This window comes from Mus caroli, unplaced genomic scaffold (assembly GCF_978045245.1).
Source record: "Mus caroli unplaced genomic scaffold, Mus_caroli_1 scaffold_1, whole genome shotgun sequence".
In the NCBI taxonomy this organism is placed as follows: domain Eukaryota; kingdom Metazoa; phylum Chordata; class Mammalia; order Rodentia; family Muridae; genus Mus; species Mus caroli.
The window spans coordinates 182,648,911-182,665,084 of record NW_028227256.1 but is presented as its reverse complement, the minus strand read 5'-3'; the positions used below and the strand labels follow the sequence as shown (position 1 = coordinate 182,665,084).

Sequence of the window (16,174 nt, the reverse complement as noted above, 5' to 3'; positions counted from 1 at the left end):
CTGTCTTGAGAGATAACCTGCACAATTACCAGGTATTCCTTGTGACTTTTGTGACTTTGCACTTCCTGTGACTCTTAACTGGTATCTTTGGTATTTTCCAACAACGCCCTCCCCACCTCCTTGAGTTATGGTATCTTCCTTTAAATACCCTCTTACCCAGCTACTTGGCGCCACGGTCCTCGAACCCTGCGTGGTGTATGACCGTGGGCTCGAGAGCGCTCTTGAATAAAAATCCTCTTGCAGTTTGCAGCAAGACTGTTTCTTGTGAGTGATTTGGGGTGTCGCCTCTCCTGATTCAGAATGTGGGGGAGTGTTGCGGCCCGCCCGCGGTCCACAACACGAACGGTTCAACTGAGAATGGCAGTTCCCTGCAAAGAGAGGTAACTAGATAGGGCGGAAGAAAAGAATGAAGCCAGGACAACAAGTTCTGATCGAGGCTCAATTTAATATTTCCAAACACTCAGTTTATAAAGGAAGGGGGAGGGAACCCAATTTCCCGCCAAGTAACTCAGGGTCCAGTAGCAGGACGAACACGTGTGTGCCTCCAGGCAGCAGAGTCAGGTTCCAGCAGTGGGCGTGGCAGGACGAATGAGCCGGTAGCTCCACCCTAGAGCAGGCAGGTTCCAGGCTGGGGGAAGGGAGACCACATTTCCCCCCATTAGATAACAAAAATAAAAATAAAAAAGGGGTGGCCTGTGGCAGAAAAATTATCTATGTTCAATAGTTCTGCCTAAGTTCCTAGGGCTAAAGAAAAAACCTATTTCCGTGGGATTTCTTAACTATTCTAATGGTAAACTGTATCTGGCTAAGGCTGTAGGCTCTGACTTTATAATGCTAATTAGTGCTGAATAGGTAGCTACCTGTTTGCCTTTTAAGTAGGGCGTTGGAACCCTGGCTGAGTTTAGCTAAACAATTTTAGAATAACACTGAACTGATAATTATCCACAATTTTGGGTGACAGGCAGGGGAAACAGTGAGAAGCGATTAAGACTGGCTGGCTCCTAGTACAAGGCCAATTGGCTTTTTTATTTTTTGGGTGGGAGGCAGTGAAGGGCCTGCTCTTACGACAGCAAGGTCTCCAATCTCTCTCCCCCCTGTTAATTAAGTTTAAATAGGCAATGCTTAACAGAGGTGATCAAAAGATTTTCTCATCCGTAGATGAATGGGCCTTTAACCTTGACTTGGGTGGACATTAACCTGATTCCTCCCGTGAGTAACAACTCACATCTGTGGCTCTTGGTATCTTTTGGGGAGGGGAGGCAGAGCCGTAAGTATTTTTAGTGTTTAGCTGGAGTCAGATACCAACCTCCGTCAAATCAGGTGTGTCGCACAGGGAACTCAGAAACGGTCAAACTGGACCTTCCCTCCGCAGTGATCTCCTGCGCCAAGCGGTACCCATACCGTATTCATATGATTATGAATCAGTATCGCAATTCTGAGTTATTGCGAGGCCTCTATGTGAGACTTGTCAACCTCAGATTTAGCAAGGCCTAGACAAGAATTATGTCAGTATTAACACCATTAATTTTGGTTAAAATAGGAGCTAAAAGTCTTTTCTCTTCATCTCTGTTATTCCCAGTAGCCTGAGGAACTAAGGACACCTTGCAGTAACAGCAAGGGTGAAAAGCCAGAGGCCAGTTAAGGGACTAAGCCTATATCTATCAAAATAAGAACTAATCTTTGTAAATATATATGAAATTTCTACTTCCCTAGCTCTCCTGGTAAATCTAAATCTTATCTTAGACTGAAAGGCCACATGCTGGGATGTCCTTGGAAGGGAGATTAGCAGAACCACCTGTTTGCTCTTAGGGGCTGGGCGGAGAACCGGAGAATGTAGATTGACCTGCTTGAGAGAAGGAAGAATACTAAACAATTAGAGTGTAGTAATGTAAATTTTCTGTTTGGAGAAGTCAAGGTACTTTATTTAGATGCAAATTGTAAAGCTAAAGTTTGTCTCCGGCCTTTTGTAGGGGAATTGGCTCAGAGGAAACAGTGTTTTTTGAGAGCTTCCACTCCCAGCTCAAGAGGAAATTTAGTCCTCAAGGTGATACTTACGAGGAGAGACAGAATCTGTGTTTACCTGACGAATTAATCTCTCTGGTAGCCACCGTGCTTCATCTTCATCTCGTGAAAAAACACAAACCGACCCTCTTCCCCAAATTAGGACTGGATCTGGACCCTTCCATTTATTAGTCAAGGGGTCCTTCCATTTTACCAATGCATAAGAATTAGAAGTAACTGGGTGCCAGTGGCGTTCCGCTGCAGACTGACCTTTAATGTCAGTTTGCAAAAAGTTTAGGACAAATAAGGTAAAGGCAAGGTGAGCCTTTGGTGACTTTGGGGAAAATGCTCTGAATTAACTTTGCTAGGTAATTTAGAATATAGGAATCTCTAATAATTGAACTGAATATTAGACCAGTCTAAGATTGAGTTAGAATGGCTGGTCACACTGAAGAAGAGTGAAAAATCATTATGACTCTATTAAATGACTAATTTTACTAAGTCTGAATATACAGTCTCTGATGTACTATTGTCATAAAGTTAAAAGGCTAGAAGCTAGTCTAAACTGGAAAAATGACAAGCAAGGATGGATCTAAAACATGAATTTAATCTTTTAGTCCTTTTAATCAGGACACTGAGTTAACTTACCTGTCAGCTCAGCACACGAATTACCAATATGCTTCTGTAGAGTTCTGTGGAGAGAACCTGTTTTTCTCTTTCCTAATAAGGTAGCTGTTTTAGGATCAATTTATAAGCCAATAAGTAGACCCTTTTAAGATACTAAAAAGCATTTATTAAATTTGACATTTTAATTTCAAATTTTGAAAATAAAGGTATGTTTTAAATAGTGTGCATGGAAATGCACTAAATAGTATATATGGGGATACAATTTCTCTCTTTTGTCTTTTAAGAGGCCAAAGTTCAAAATTTTACAATATCTAACCTTTTGAATTAATAACTTTTTGGACAAAACATTTTAAATATTTGGCTGTAAAGGGGCAGTGACTAATTGCACTTTCAATCATTTTTCTTAAGGAACGGTTGTAACTAGAAAGCTAGAAAAGTTATTAAGAGTCACACGTGCATAATTTATTTATTTATTAACTAAAAATATGTATAAGCAATTGTAAATTTGAGAATTAATAGTATCTGAGGGACGAACAATTTTAAGTAATTATGAGTTCAGAGATATAGCATTGACTATCAATATATAAATTAAGGTTTGATTGTTCAGCATTTTAAAACACCATCTACAGCACACAACTAGATTATTTGTGCTGGAATAGGGGCAACTGTGTGTCTTAAAACTCCGCTCCACAGCAGCTAGTTGGGCCCACGTGGGCCAAACGATCGGCTGGGAGGATGAGAAAAATGACTTTACAATAATGTTTTTTCTGGCCAAAGAATTGTCTTGGGCACAACCAATTTTTTATTACCAATTAACAACAATTATAAAAGCTTTCTTTATTTTTTGTAAAACCTTTTGCAGTAAATCAAAACACCAAATAACAAAAGGATACTGTCTCTGAATCTTTTGGGTGAGAGCAAGGATTTAAGGTAAACTTCCCTTGAGAAGCATTAGTTAATAAAATACTTTCCACTTAGGAAACAATATATACTGAAAGATTAAAACTTTTGGCTTCTTGTAAAGAAGCAGAAACAATAAACATTTTTCTTACATAATGTAAAGCTATATTAGCCATACATAGAGGCAAAATTTTCTAGTGATTACCAGTTTACTAGAAGCAAAAATCTTTGAATTTAAGCATTATTTTAAACATCTGAATAGATCTGTAACACTGTTAAAAAGAAATTTTCTTGAACACAGGGAAAAACTTTTTTAGGCATTGTTTGCAAAACAAAAGAAAGGGCCACAAGCCGCTCTGGGACTGCCCAGAGCCCTGTATTGACTCAAAGGTAAAATACTTTTTAATCTGAGCATTAATCTTAAATTTGCAATCAAACTGCAAGCTGCAGTCAATGGAACAATGGCAGTTTTAACCATAATTTTTAAGTTTTTGTGCAAGGTTAGGATAATATCTACAACTTTGGGAAAGCAAAACCTATGTTTAAAACAATTTATCACTGTTAAAATCAATATTAGAAGCATTACTATCATATTACGAAGTTTGGATATCAATTAATACCTATGAATACCTATTAAAGCAAGCTTTAACGCTTTAATAAAGAGGCATTGCTTTATATCTTATCTTAAATTTTACTATTTAGGATAGGAACCACATTTATCAATTTTTGAGTTAAGAAGATTTTTTCCTGAGGAGGCCTTCTCTGATAGTCACTCCTCCTGAGATACCACAAGCTCCGCCTGAGGGCAATTTAGCCCTGGGGAAGTTGCATTTTTCATAGCATCATTTACAAGCGCCCAGAGACCTAGGGTAAAATTATCTGTCTGAGCGATATTCAGGGCCTCACCAACTTTTTCCCAGGTTCCACAATCTATCGTTTCTTCTTCTTTGAACCATGGACAACAGCTATCTATCTTATCTAAAAAATTTCTTACTAATTGTACTTCAAGCCTTACTCCTTTTTCCTTAAGCAACTCCTGAAAACTAAACACAGTTGCCTGATCCATGTTTTAGAACCCTTCTTTCTTCCACCTAAGCAGTTTTCTAAAAAACTGCGGCACACCGCCTGTCTCCGTATCTAGTTCCGATTTACGAACTGCTGAACCCAAGCAGAACCAGTGTTGGGTTAGCACTGCTTCAAACTTGCTCGTATCCTATGGCATCCCCAGCAACATTTTACAAAACTGAAATTTTTTAGGCTAGCGCTAGCATGTGTACCTGTCCGTTGCTCCGATGCTCCTCCTCCGATACGAAGATTCTTTCCTTTCTTGTGGAGCTCCACACAGCAATCGTTTCTCTTAGCATCTCTCTGCCATTCTTCAGGTCCCAGTTCTGGCGCCAACTGTTGCGGCCCGCCCGCGGTCCACAACACGAACGGTTCAACTGAGAATGGCAGTTCCCTGCAAAGAGAGGTAACTAGATAGGGCGGAAGAAAAGAATGAAGCCAGGACAACAAGTTCTGATCGAGGCTCAATTTAATATTTCCAAACACTCAGTTTATAAAGGAAGGGGGAGGGAACCCAATTTCCCGCCAAGTAACTCAGGGTCCAGTAGCAGGACGAACACGTGTGTGCCTCCAGGCAGCAGAGTCAGGTTCCAGCAGTGGGCGTGGCAGGACGAATGAGCCGGTAGCTCCACCCTAGAGCAGGCAGGTTCCAGGCTGGGGGAAGGGAGACCACAGGGGAGTCCTCATGTTGTGGGTCTTTCAGGGATGAGCTCAGATCTAGTAGGCATTGAGCTTTTCAGAGGGAAAGTGAAGGGGCAGAGAAGAGGGGAGGGACACATGCTACATGGATAGGCTCTCTCAGTCTGTGTCACCTATCAGAAGCAAGCACACTTGCTCTGCTGGCTGCCAGTTACAGAGGTTGGGGCTCTGTCCTGTCTGTCCTCCCATGCAGAAGTCTGTTGTCTCCGATGACTGTCCAAGCAGCAGAAGAAGAATTCAACATTCTAAGCCCTTGGCTATTTTAAAATTTTTATTTTTATTTTAAGTATATGGATGTTTTGCCTGCATGTATGCCTGAGTACCACCTGTGTTCCAGCTATCTGCAGGGGTCAGAGAGAGTGTGGGTCTCTTGGCACTGGAATTGCAGACAGTTACAAGCTGCTATGTAAGTACTGGGAGTCCATCTGGGTGCTCTTAACCACTGAGTCATTTCTCCATTTATTTATTTAGCATTTATTCTCCCCCTGTCTCCTCTTTCTGCCTCTCCATGTACACCTCCCACCCTCTCCTCTCTCGTGTCTCGTCTCAGTCTTCCCCTTCCCCTCCCCCTCCTAGCCCCCCTCTCCTTCTCCCTCCCCCTCTCTCTCTGTGTTCAAGAAATGGTTCCCTCCCTTCTATCACATGGCTCCAAGGGACTGAATTCAAGTTTTCAGTGTTGGCAGCCAGGACCTTTACGGGTTGAGCGGCTTTCAACTGATGAGTTAATCATTGATGCTTCTGAGACAGGTCCTGGCTATCATAGCTCACCGTGATCTTGAACTTGGTGCTGTGCTATCTCTTAGCCAAAGCCTGACATTTGGATTCCGTTTAGATCGTTGTCTGAGAAAAGTCGACCAGAGTCCTCTATTCGGACCTCAGCCACAGCAAGTGGTAAGCTCTGGCAGCCTTTCCCTTCCTTGGGCTGTCTTAATTGGCTGGTGTACCTGTAACCTCAGGTCACGCTGCCAGAAGCCGCGCCAGTAGTCTTGTCTCTCTACCTGCAGAGGTGGAAGCCGAGCGTTCCAGAGAGTTGCGCGATCTTCGGGAGACCTATCCCAAAGTTGTCCCCAGGAAACATTCCTCCATTCTGCTTCATTTCAGTGCAGCAGCTTCTTGCACAATTGAGTGTGCTCCTTTTAGAAGCAAAAGGGTAAACGAGTGTAGCAGGTTGAAGAGTCATGGGGGAGGGATCGCTTTAAAGGCAGACAGAGGCAAAGTAAAATGAAAGTGACCACTCCACGCCGTCACCCGCGATGGGCGTGGGCCAGGCTCCGCCGATATTGGTCTGGACTTGAGCAGCAGAAGTTTGACAGGCGGTGCGGCTGCGCCAACCCTGGCTCCTCCCACACTCCCGGAGCCTTAAGCCCCGCCTCGCCACCGCGGCCCGGTAGCCCAGGCCTGCCCCGGATAGTGTAACATGGGTTCCTCCAGCTCCACGGCTCTGGCTCGCCTCGGCCTCCCTGGGCAGCCGCGGTCCACCTGGCTCGGCGTCGCCGCGCTGGGACTGGCTGCGGTGGCGCTGGGGACCGCAGCTTGGCGTCGCACGCGTCCCCGGCGGCGCCGGCAGCTGCAGCAGGTGGGCACGGTGTCGAAGGTTTGGATCTACCCGATCAAGTCCTGCAAGGGGGTGTCGGTGTGTGACACCGAGTGCACCGACATGGGGCTGCGCTGCGGCAAAGTGCGCGACAGGTACGCCGAGCCCCACACTGCACCCGGCGCGGATGGGCCGGGGCGAGGGAGGTGGGGCCTTGCCTATCCCTGCTCGGAAGTGTGAGACCTGGAACCGGGCGCCCCTCGGTGAGTGCAAACTTTGTGAGCCGGAGCCTGGAGTAAGTCGAGAGAGGAGTTCCGTACTACAAGCTGTGTTCTCCCCAAACCTAGAAAGTAAGAGTTTGTTGCTTCTGGGAAACGCGTACACACATATGGGAAAGAGCTGACAGCAGTTACAGCACGGTGCACATTGGCGAGCGTGTTCAAGTTGAAATCTAAGTTTGCAAGCGCAAAAATGGCTGTGGGGAGGCCTTCTGGGAGGAGAATTTTAGTTTTACCACATGCAAATGTACTCTAAAGCGAAACAGAGCGCCTGGATTTCGGCTCCCACCCCTTTCAGCTTCACAGAACTGAGGCTTGTTGCCTGAATTCTCTGGGCTCTCGAGCTTTGATCCGTTAGCTGCGAAGCCCGTGCTTCTGGCTAAAGTAGTTTTGGAAAAGTGAGTTGGAGCATTCCTAGAACCCTGGGGGAGAGAGACTCCCCTGTCAGCTGTCCGTACAGCTCTCCTAACTGTGGGACACTAGAAATATAAAATGCCATTGGCTGAGCGTTTTCAAGAACATCGGCCTTCTCTCTAGTTCTGGTGACCACTTGAACGAGTAAGGAGCAGAATTACAAGGTTTGCCGAGGGTGGGGAGGGGGTCGGGGGAGGGGTTGTGGCAGATGGCGATAGAGAGCTAGTCACAAACGGGTATAAAATAATCATAAAGGAGGTTAGAATGAAAAAAAGGAGTTTAGTTCTGCAACAGAATAAATTTATAGATCAGGAAGCTCATGGATTTTTCCATTCCTCATCAGCACCTTATGTTTGCAATGCTGGGAAGTTTGAGTTTAAATTATCATTTACTGAAGGCCTGGGGATATAGCTCCGTTGGTAGGAGAGAGTGTTTGCCAAGGGTTTGTGAAGCCCTGAATTTTATCCTCCAGCATCCAAGGGAGGCATGGTGGCACATGCCAGTCATTTCCACACAGGAGGATCAGAAGTTCAAGGTCACTCCCAGGGAAGCTGTAGATTTGGGTTCAAGGCCTGCCTGAGCTATATGAAAACTTGTGTGTATACTGAAATGAAATAAAACGAAACAAAATAAAATGAAATAAAATACCATCATTCCTCGAGAGTCCCAGCCCTGTCCAAGCGAATTGAAATCAGCAAGAGTGGAGAATCCCCCGGGGATTGTTCTGCTCTAGTGAAATGGTTTCCCATGAGATCATTGTGAGAAAGATGCTTAGAGTTTATTAAAGTGTGGAGGTTAAGATCTCATCTCAGGTCAGGAAGACCTTGGGTACCTGGTACTGGATACTGTACAACACTCAAGAGGTTCTGAGGCCCACGGTGTTAACCAGAGGAGGCAAGGCAGATGTGAGCATCTTTCCTCCTACCTAGGAACCCTGGGGTATCTCACAGGTAACCAGTACCAATCAACCTGTTTCCTCAGATCATCAGAGCATGGCGTGTGCCTCACTGAGATTATCATGGCTTGCCTGTGATGTTGCTAGTGTAGGGAGAAAAGGTGTCCTTTGCCCTGCTTTTCTGCTCCCGGGGATTCAATAAAGTAAATAGAACTGCATCGTTTCTCTCGTTTTGAGCAATACATTCTTTCTCTCATTTTTTTCCTTTTTTTAAAATAAAAGATCTCCCTACATAGCTCAGACTGACCTGAACTCTGGCTTGCTGTGTAGATACGGTTGTCCTTGAACTTGTAGGGATCCGTCTGCTTCTGTTTCCCAAGTGCTAGGACTCTAGGCCTGTCCCACCGTGCTCAGCAGGATCAGCTTCCTCTCTGTATGATGTGGTTTGAGGCGGAGGGAAAGGCAGAGAAATGGTTATGTGATAGACATTGGGCTAAAACCTGTCCTGTAAGTTTGCCCATCTATGGTTGGTTTTGTGGGCTAGCTAGGACTGTCCCCATCCTGTGGGTTTAGCAAGACAGTATTGGACAGGATGAGTATGTCTTGGGGGGGGTCACAAACCCAGCCTGTTCTGGGGGGGGTTGAATTCAGATCTAGGCAAGTACAGCAGTCACTTTTCTGAAAGTACTGTGTGATACAGTTAACTCAAACTGGAGGAGGTTAAAGGCCTCTGTTCAAGGTCTCCTGCTCCTGTGCGCTTCTTACGTTCCTGTATCACACAGTATTATTCAGAAATATTCAGAAGCAAGCTTCCGGCTAGGACTCTGCTTAATGGCCCTTGTTTTCTGCCCGAGTCAGGACCACAACTACTGGTCTTTCTGGAGGAAAAGACATCTTTTGTTTAGTTTGTGTCCATATTTTGAGTGTTTGGCTAGTGTTCTCTGCTCCTTGGGCAGTGAAGTGTTTAAGGTCCTCCGGGGAGATGGTAACACTGGCACCTGCTTCCTTCCTTGATCTTGTAAACGTCCTTCAGCAGCGGACTCTATCACTTTCTCCGTTCATACCCTTCTCTGAAGCCAACTGTCTATTTCTTCTGCACGCATTTATCGCCTATTGATAAAGGGAGCACCCCTCCCCGGCTTATTCCCATCGCCCACCTTTCCCTTCCTACCTCTTCTGGGCTTAGCCTTTCCTGCCCCCACCCAACTCTGCTGGCTAGTTGGCAGTTAGGGTTTTGTTTGTTTGTTTGTTTTGGTTTTTTGTTTTTTGTTTTCCGAGACAGGGTATACAGGTTTTCTCTGTATAGCCCTGGCTGTCCTGGAACTCACTTTGTAGACCAGGCTGGCCTAAAACTCAGAAATCCGCCTGCCTCTGCCTCCCAAGTGCTGGGATTAAAGGTGTGTGCCACCACGCCTAGCGGCAGTTAGTTTTTAACTTGAGTGAGATTAGTTCATTTGCCCTGGGCACCGCCTCACTGGTCCACTGGTGTTCAAGGCCCTGCTGTTTACTGTGGGGATTCTGAACTCTGGGCTGTGACACTGGTCCATCTGCCACGTGCTTGTGCTTTGCTGTAAAGTCAGGGTGCTGACTCTCATTGCAGGCCAAGTTGGGGTAACTTGATTATGAAAAGCCACTTTCTAGGCTCATTCTGTCTCTCGGAGCTGGCAGAACACAGTGGATCATTTGCTCCTGGGGAATTATTTATGTGCACAAGATAAAGTATCCTAAGGAGGTGGCTGAGGTCTGTTGTAAGTGGCAGCTGTCTTAGTTAACTGTTCTTATGGTTGAGACGAATACCTGACAAGAAGCAAATGAAAGGAAGATGGATTGTGAGGGGCTGGTCTCATGGTGTCCACAGTCAGGAAGCAGAGACAGAGAGGGAAGGCTGGTGGTCAGTTAACTTTGTCCTTGCTATTCAGTCTAGAACCCCAGCCCATGGGAGCACGCCACCCATATTTCAGATGCGGCTTTTCACCTCAGTTAATTTAGAGACTTCCTCAGGTGTGCAGTTCCTGGGTTGAATTCCCTTGTGGTCCTCTTCTGTCTTTTCAGTTGCTACAATGACTAGGCAGCTGCTAAGCGTCCCCTCCCGCTTTTAACTTCAGCAGTTAGTTCTCAGTCATTACACAGTGGCCTGGGCTAGCAGAGGGGTTGTTGTCAGCTGTGGGAGGGACTATTTTGGGTGGATGGAAGCTGATATGATTCAGCTCAGAGAGAAGGACTGATAACGAGAGATGATGTGTCTGGTTGGGTACATAGGGGTCTTGTCTGGGCATGGGGAATGCTGAGAGTTAAAGGTTTAGGCTTGGGTGACGTTTTAACCAAAGCAGGGTGTCTTAGTCTATTTTCTTTGACTGTAAAAGTACATTTGAGATTCAGTAACAAACAAGTCTGGGGATCCTAGGGACATATGCTCACATGCAGTGAGGGCTTCTTGCTGCATCTTAAGGTGGCAAAGGTAGCTTTGAGTGCTAGAGAGAGCTCCATTTGGGGACAACAACGTTTAGATCACAGGATCCATCCAGATGTTCAGGATCTGCTATCAGCTCTCGGAGAGGATGGGTGGATGGCTTTGAGGTGAGGGAGAGCCAGAGGAAGTCCTTGGGAAATGAGGAAGCTGTTCTGAGTGTGCCTGTTTATCTGCCTCTGCAGGTTCTGGATGGTGGTGAAGGAGGACGGACACATGATCACTGCCCGCCAGGAGCCTCGCCTTGTGCTGGTCTCCATCACCCTGGAGAACAATTACCTGACGCTGGAAGCTCCAGGCATGGAGCAGATAGTTCTGCCTATCAAGCTCCCTTCTTCAAATAAGATCCACGACTGCAGGTGCTCTGCTTGCGGGTGATGGGGGCCATGGAGCTGACTTTTCCCTGCATTTGTTACAGTTCATGTCAGAACCGCAGTTGATGAAATCAGCGCAGGACAAGACTGAGGAGGGTTAGTCTCCAGGATGGGTCTTAGTGTGAGGGACTGTTAAGGGTACCCAGGATTAGCTTTGAGTTTTGATGAGATTTTACTTCTGAGAGGGGGTCTGACATCCCAGGTTGACCCTAACTTTTTTTAAATGTAATTGAGGATGACTTTGGACTTTTGATCTTTATATGTCTTTATCTCCCGAGTGCTGTACCACCTTGTGACCGCTACCACCGTGCTCAGTTTGTGTGATGCTGGAGATCAAACCCTGAGCTTTGAACATGTTAGATATTCACTCCACAAACTGAATTTCAGTTAGTTAGTTTTAATCAGGGATGGTTGAGAGCTGCAGGTGACGAAATGACTGTCCTATAGGAAAACTATCACTTATGTTAATGAGTTCCTAGAAGTAGGTAGAGCTACCACATAGAGAAGCCTAGGGCTGGCCAGAGGTAATGTGAAGAAGGAGAGACGACTGCCCTAAGGGAGGGTTCAGGTTTGGCCAGTTAGAATAACTTCAGCAGGCCAGGAAATAGCAGCTGTGTGGCTTAGAGGTCTGACCTCTACTCCCCGTAGGTAAAGACTCAATAAAGGAGAGTTTGCCAGTCATGCTCGCATGTGACAAAGACTATTGCTCCAAGAAGTAGCTGGCCATAGGAGGGCCAGTGATAGTGAAGCTAAAAGCATCGTTAACACAAGTGCCTGTGTTCAGGGCGTGTCACCGTCCATTCAAACTGGAAAGGCCTTTATGTTAAGAAAAAAAAATTACTTAATTACATGCAGTGGGTGTGCAGTGCACACAGGCAACAGTGTGTATGTGGAGGTCAGGAGACAACTTGCAGGAGTTGGCCTTTTCCTTCTCCCATGTGTGTGTTCTGGGGATCATATTTGGGTCTTCTGGTTTGACAGCAAGTGCCCTGACTTGCTCGACTGTCTTGGGACACATTGTTTAGAGTTCTTAGCGTGCCACCCTAGCAAGAGAAGTTACTGGTGACCTTATCAGTTGATCTCAGAGCTGGATAATGAGCACACTAGAGCTTTTCAGCCCCTAGAGTCTAGCCCTGAGACTGAGGACTTAGGAGGTGTGTGTGTGTGTGTGTGTGTGTGTGTGTGTGTGTGTGTGTGTGGGCAGGGGCAGGGGCAGGGGCAGGCAAGGCCTCAGGCTTTGGCATCTGTTTGCGTGTGGGTCCTCTCTTGATGGCCTGCTGGATCTTGCTTGAATTTCTTTCTTTCTCCTCTTCCTCTTCTTCCTCCTCTTCCTCTTTTTTCTTTTCTTTTTGCTGCTGAGGGTTAAAGCTCTTTGATGTTAGGAGTCTCAGAAGCGTCAGTGTTTTGCTGTGGAATGTTGTAATGCTTGATCCCTGGTAACCAGGTGAGGTTTTTGTTTTTAGGCACTGGGTTAGAACCGGGTTTCTTTGTTTGTTTCGTTGTTATTTATTTATTTGTTTGTTTGTTTGTTTGTTTGTTTGTTTTGTGTCAGAATCTCACTGTGAATCTCTGGCTGGCTTGGAACTCTGTAGACCACACTGGCCTCAAACTCAGTCTGAGTTTGAGATTAAAGGCGTGCAGTACCACACAGCTCAGCCTAGCTTTTCAACCTTGTGCAAACATGTACTATCCAAAGGTGCCTGGGCTCATGGAAGACTCTTATGTCTTATGTTTGTTCAGAGTGTCTGAGCTGAAATCCATCATTCTTGCTTGCTGATTCCCCAAGTTTGAAAGCTCTACCTTGCTGAATACAGACAGTATTTTGGCTAGTTGTCTTAGTAAGCCCATAAGTGAACATCACAAAGTTCATTTTACATAGGAGAAAAACAGACTTTAATTCCCCATTCCCCCACCCAACAGAGATGGGAGGAGAAGGAGGGTGAGGGAGAGGGAGGGAAGGAGAGAGAGAGGGGTAGGGAGGGAGGGAGGGAGGGAGAGAGCATATTAGTGAGCTCTTATCACCTGTGCGGAGAGGGAAACCAGTGTCCACAAATGACAGGTGTTGAAGAGAAAAATTAGCCGTGCCTCTTATATCGAAGCTGAAAGATTGTGTGTGCTTACTTGTGGAGAGTGATGGGGCTGTGTTCCTTGGGGGATTCACTGTCACCCGCAGCAAGGGTCTTCCCCTGTTTACACAGAATTCTGGGGAGGCCCAGACTCTCTCTGGAAGCCGAGGGGAAGAGAAGAGACCTTGTAGGAAGAGGCTATCTTGTGGAGGTCAGAGGGCAACTTGAGAGAGTTAGTTCTCTCCGTTCACCATTCAGCATGTGGATCCCCGAGACTGAACTTAGGTTGTCAGACTTGGCAGCGGATGCCGTTACCCATGAGCCATCTCCTTGCCAGTGTTAAAATGTTTAGACCAATTATTTATAGGCCAGTGGTAGTGTTTCTTGATGATCACCGATTTCATGTTGATTAAAAATGCCATGTGTAAGTGGAGTATGGAGACACGTGCCCTCAATCCAGTACCTGGGAGGTCAGGACAAAAGGACTGTGAGTTCAAGGCCATGCTGGCCTACAGGCTGAGACAGTTTAAAGAGCCTGCTGCTAGTCTTTTAAAGGAGGAGGAAGGAGGAAAGACTTCAGACTTAGCAAACAGCCATTGGGGTCTAGCTTCAAAGACCAGCTTTTATTTTAACTTGAAATTTCAGTGCAGCTGAGCCAAGTCCACAAGTATTGGCTGTCTTCGTGGACAGACTTAAGGTTTGTTTTTCCTAAAAGTGAAGAAGAGAGGAAAATGACACTGTCCACAAACAGTCCAATACAAGTTTTATTTCTTTGTAACTAAAAAGAGAAAGCAGTGAGAGGTCATGTGACACAGAAAAGAAAGGGGGCGTTTGTATCACTGGCCATGAAACTTCAGCCAGCTCTAAGTGTCTGGGTGTTTCTCCCCCAATGACCAGTTAGTTCTCCAGTGCACACCAGCTGGTGTCCCACAGTCTAAGGGTAGCACCATCTGCCATGAGGTAACCTCAGATCCCACAGGGTAAGGACTGGTCTCTGGAGACTGCCTCTCACTTCAGATGCTAGCGAAGGCCTGAGTTCTGACCCACCAACTGTGGCTCGACATTCACAGCCTCTTTCTTGGGTTCAGTTCCTTTGCGAGCCTTACGGAATTCAGGATACATTTTGCCAGTTTCTTACAAAGGCTACCCCAAAGCTAAGAAGGAGGAGGCAGATGATGAAGTAGTTGGACAGGGTATGGAGGATGCTACCCTTTAGATAACATACCATGTTCTGTTCCATCCCGAGAATGATCCACGATGGCCATAGTTTGGGTTTTTTTTTTTTTTTTTTTTTTTGGTTTTTTCGAGACAGGGTTTCTCTGTGTAGCCCTGGCTGTCCTGGAACTCACTTTGTAGACCAGGCTGGCCTCGAACTCAGAAATCCGCCTGCCTCTGCCTCCCGAGTGCTGGGATTAAAGGCGTGCGCCACCACGCCCGGCTATAGTTTGGGTTTTGAGTGAATGAGTTGACTAAATATATGTCAAGCCAAAGTAAAAGAATAAACAGACAAACAGACAATAGCAAAACATCATCCAATTGGAAAACACACATACAAATTCACAAATCTACACACCTCTAGGTGTTCAGCAATTGGGAAATTCTCTGAATCTGATCCTTTGGGCTTTTATAGACATTTTACTCTATGCTGTGATTGATAAAATACATCAAACAAATCGGAATTAATACATCCTGCAGAAGTCATCTGGGAAGCTCCTTTAAGACAGCCAGCTGGAGCTCCCATTAGCGAGTCCCAGGCAGAGCAGTGTGCCTCGAAGGTGAAGCTTCCAAGTGAAAGATCAACTGGCAACAGACAGATGACATCATCATATCGGGTCTCACAATGTTTGGGAGCTCTGGGAAGTTTCCATTTGAGCATGCTCTCTAAGGCTGGATTTCAGCCTCTCCCACTGCCTGCACTTTTCTATTAGGAGATAAACAACAGTGTAGTGTACCTTAAGCTCTTTTGAGGTACAGTGTTTCCAGTCCTATCATTGCTGCCATAGGGTAAGGGGGCAGTCCATCCTGTGCGGTGGACCTTCGAGGGCACTTGGACACACATGCTTTGGTCTGACACGCCAAAGGAAGCCGAGCCTGCTTCCTGAGCCAGCTTGTCAGTGAGCTCAAACAACACAGGGTGTTAAGCAACCTGGAAACTCTCTGAACTCAGCCCCTTAGGCTTTTATTACATAGGTGTGATTGATAAAATAATTAGTTATTGATCAGCTCAGTCTTCAGCCTTGGACCCTGGCTCGAGGTTGGGGTGTTTGTGTGTGTGTGTGTGTGTGTGTTGGGGGTGTCTAAAGTCCAGACCTCTGATCTTAGAGTGGGCTTCCCTGGCAATCAGTTTTTGAGAATTGGTTCATCTACCAGGTGTGGGCTGGAAGCTGAACTGAGGTTTTCAAGCTTGGTAGTAATCATCTTGACTGTTTGATCCATCTTGTGGGTCTCATGCATCTGTTTTAAAGGAGGAGGAAGGAAGAAATGACTTTAGGTTTAACAAAAAGCCTTGTGAGCTAGCTTTAAAGACTAGGTAGCATTTGATTTTCACATGTACTTTGGCATATATGTAGGTATAATTAAGTTAGGTACAGACTGGCAGTTCTATTGTTAACCGTATCATTTTCCCCTAAAAAAAAAAAAACAAAAAACAAAGAAAAGAAAATAACGGCCTCAACTGTGCACAGTCTGACTGAAGTTTTATTCCTTTGAATTCTGAAGAGAGAAACCAAACATAAAAGGTAGGTGAGATAGGAAGACGTCCTAGTTAGTTTTCTGTTGCTATGAAGAGGCGTCATGACCAAAGAAACTTAGAAAAGATAGTATTTATTGGAGGGCTCGCAGTTTGCGAGGGTGA

General features: G+C 45.6%; 1 protein-coding gene and 1 long non-coding RNA gene across 6 annotated transcripts in view; one reads left to right on the top strand and one right to left on the bottom strand.

Annotated features, from left to right (window-relative positions):
• Nucleotides 1–277: 277 nt before the first annotated feature.
• Nucleotides 278–6,114, bottom strand: LOC147006293 (uncharacterized). Its single transcript, XR_015048599.1, has 3 exons — nt 6,061–6,114; nt 4,806–4,987; nt 278–1,843 (listed from the first exon to the last, which is right to left on the bottom strand). It is a non-coding gene; the product is annotated as an uncharacterized LOC147006293 (long non-coding RNA).
• Mtarc2 (mitochondrial amidoxime reducing component 2) overlaps nt 5,597–16,174 on the top strand; it is a 33,735-nt gene continuing 23,157 nt past the window's right edge. The window contains exons 1-2 of one of the 5 annotated variants that reach the window (XM_021160299.3): nt 5,597–5,698; nt 11,066–11,239. In XM_021160299.3, the coding sequence (XP_021015958.2) occupies nt 5,604–5,698; nt 11,066–11,239 (269 nt within the window). In that variant the 5' untranslated portion in view covers nt 5,597–5,603. Of the gene's footprint in view, nt 5,699–6,096; nt 6,184–6,656; nt 6,982–7,154; nt 7,177–11,065; nt 11,240–16,174 lie in introns of those variants that run through there. The other 4 variants (XM_029475991.2, XM_021160221.3, XM_021160133.3 and 1 more) reach the window with 4 other exon arrangements.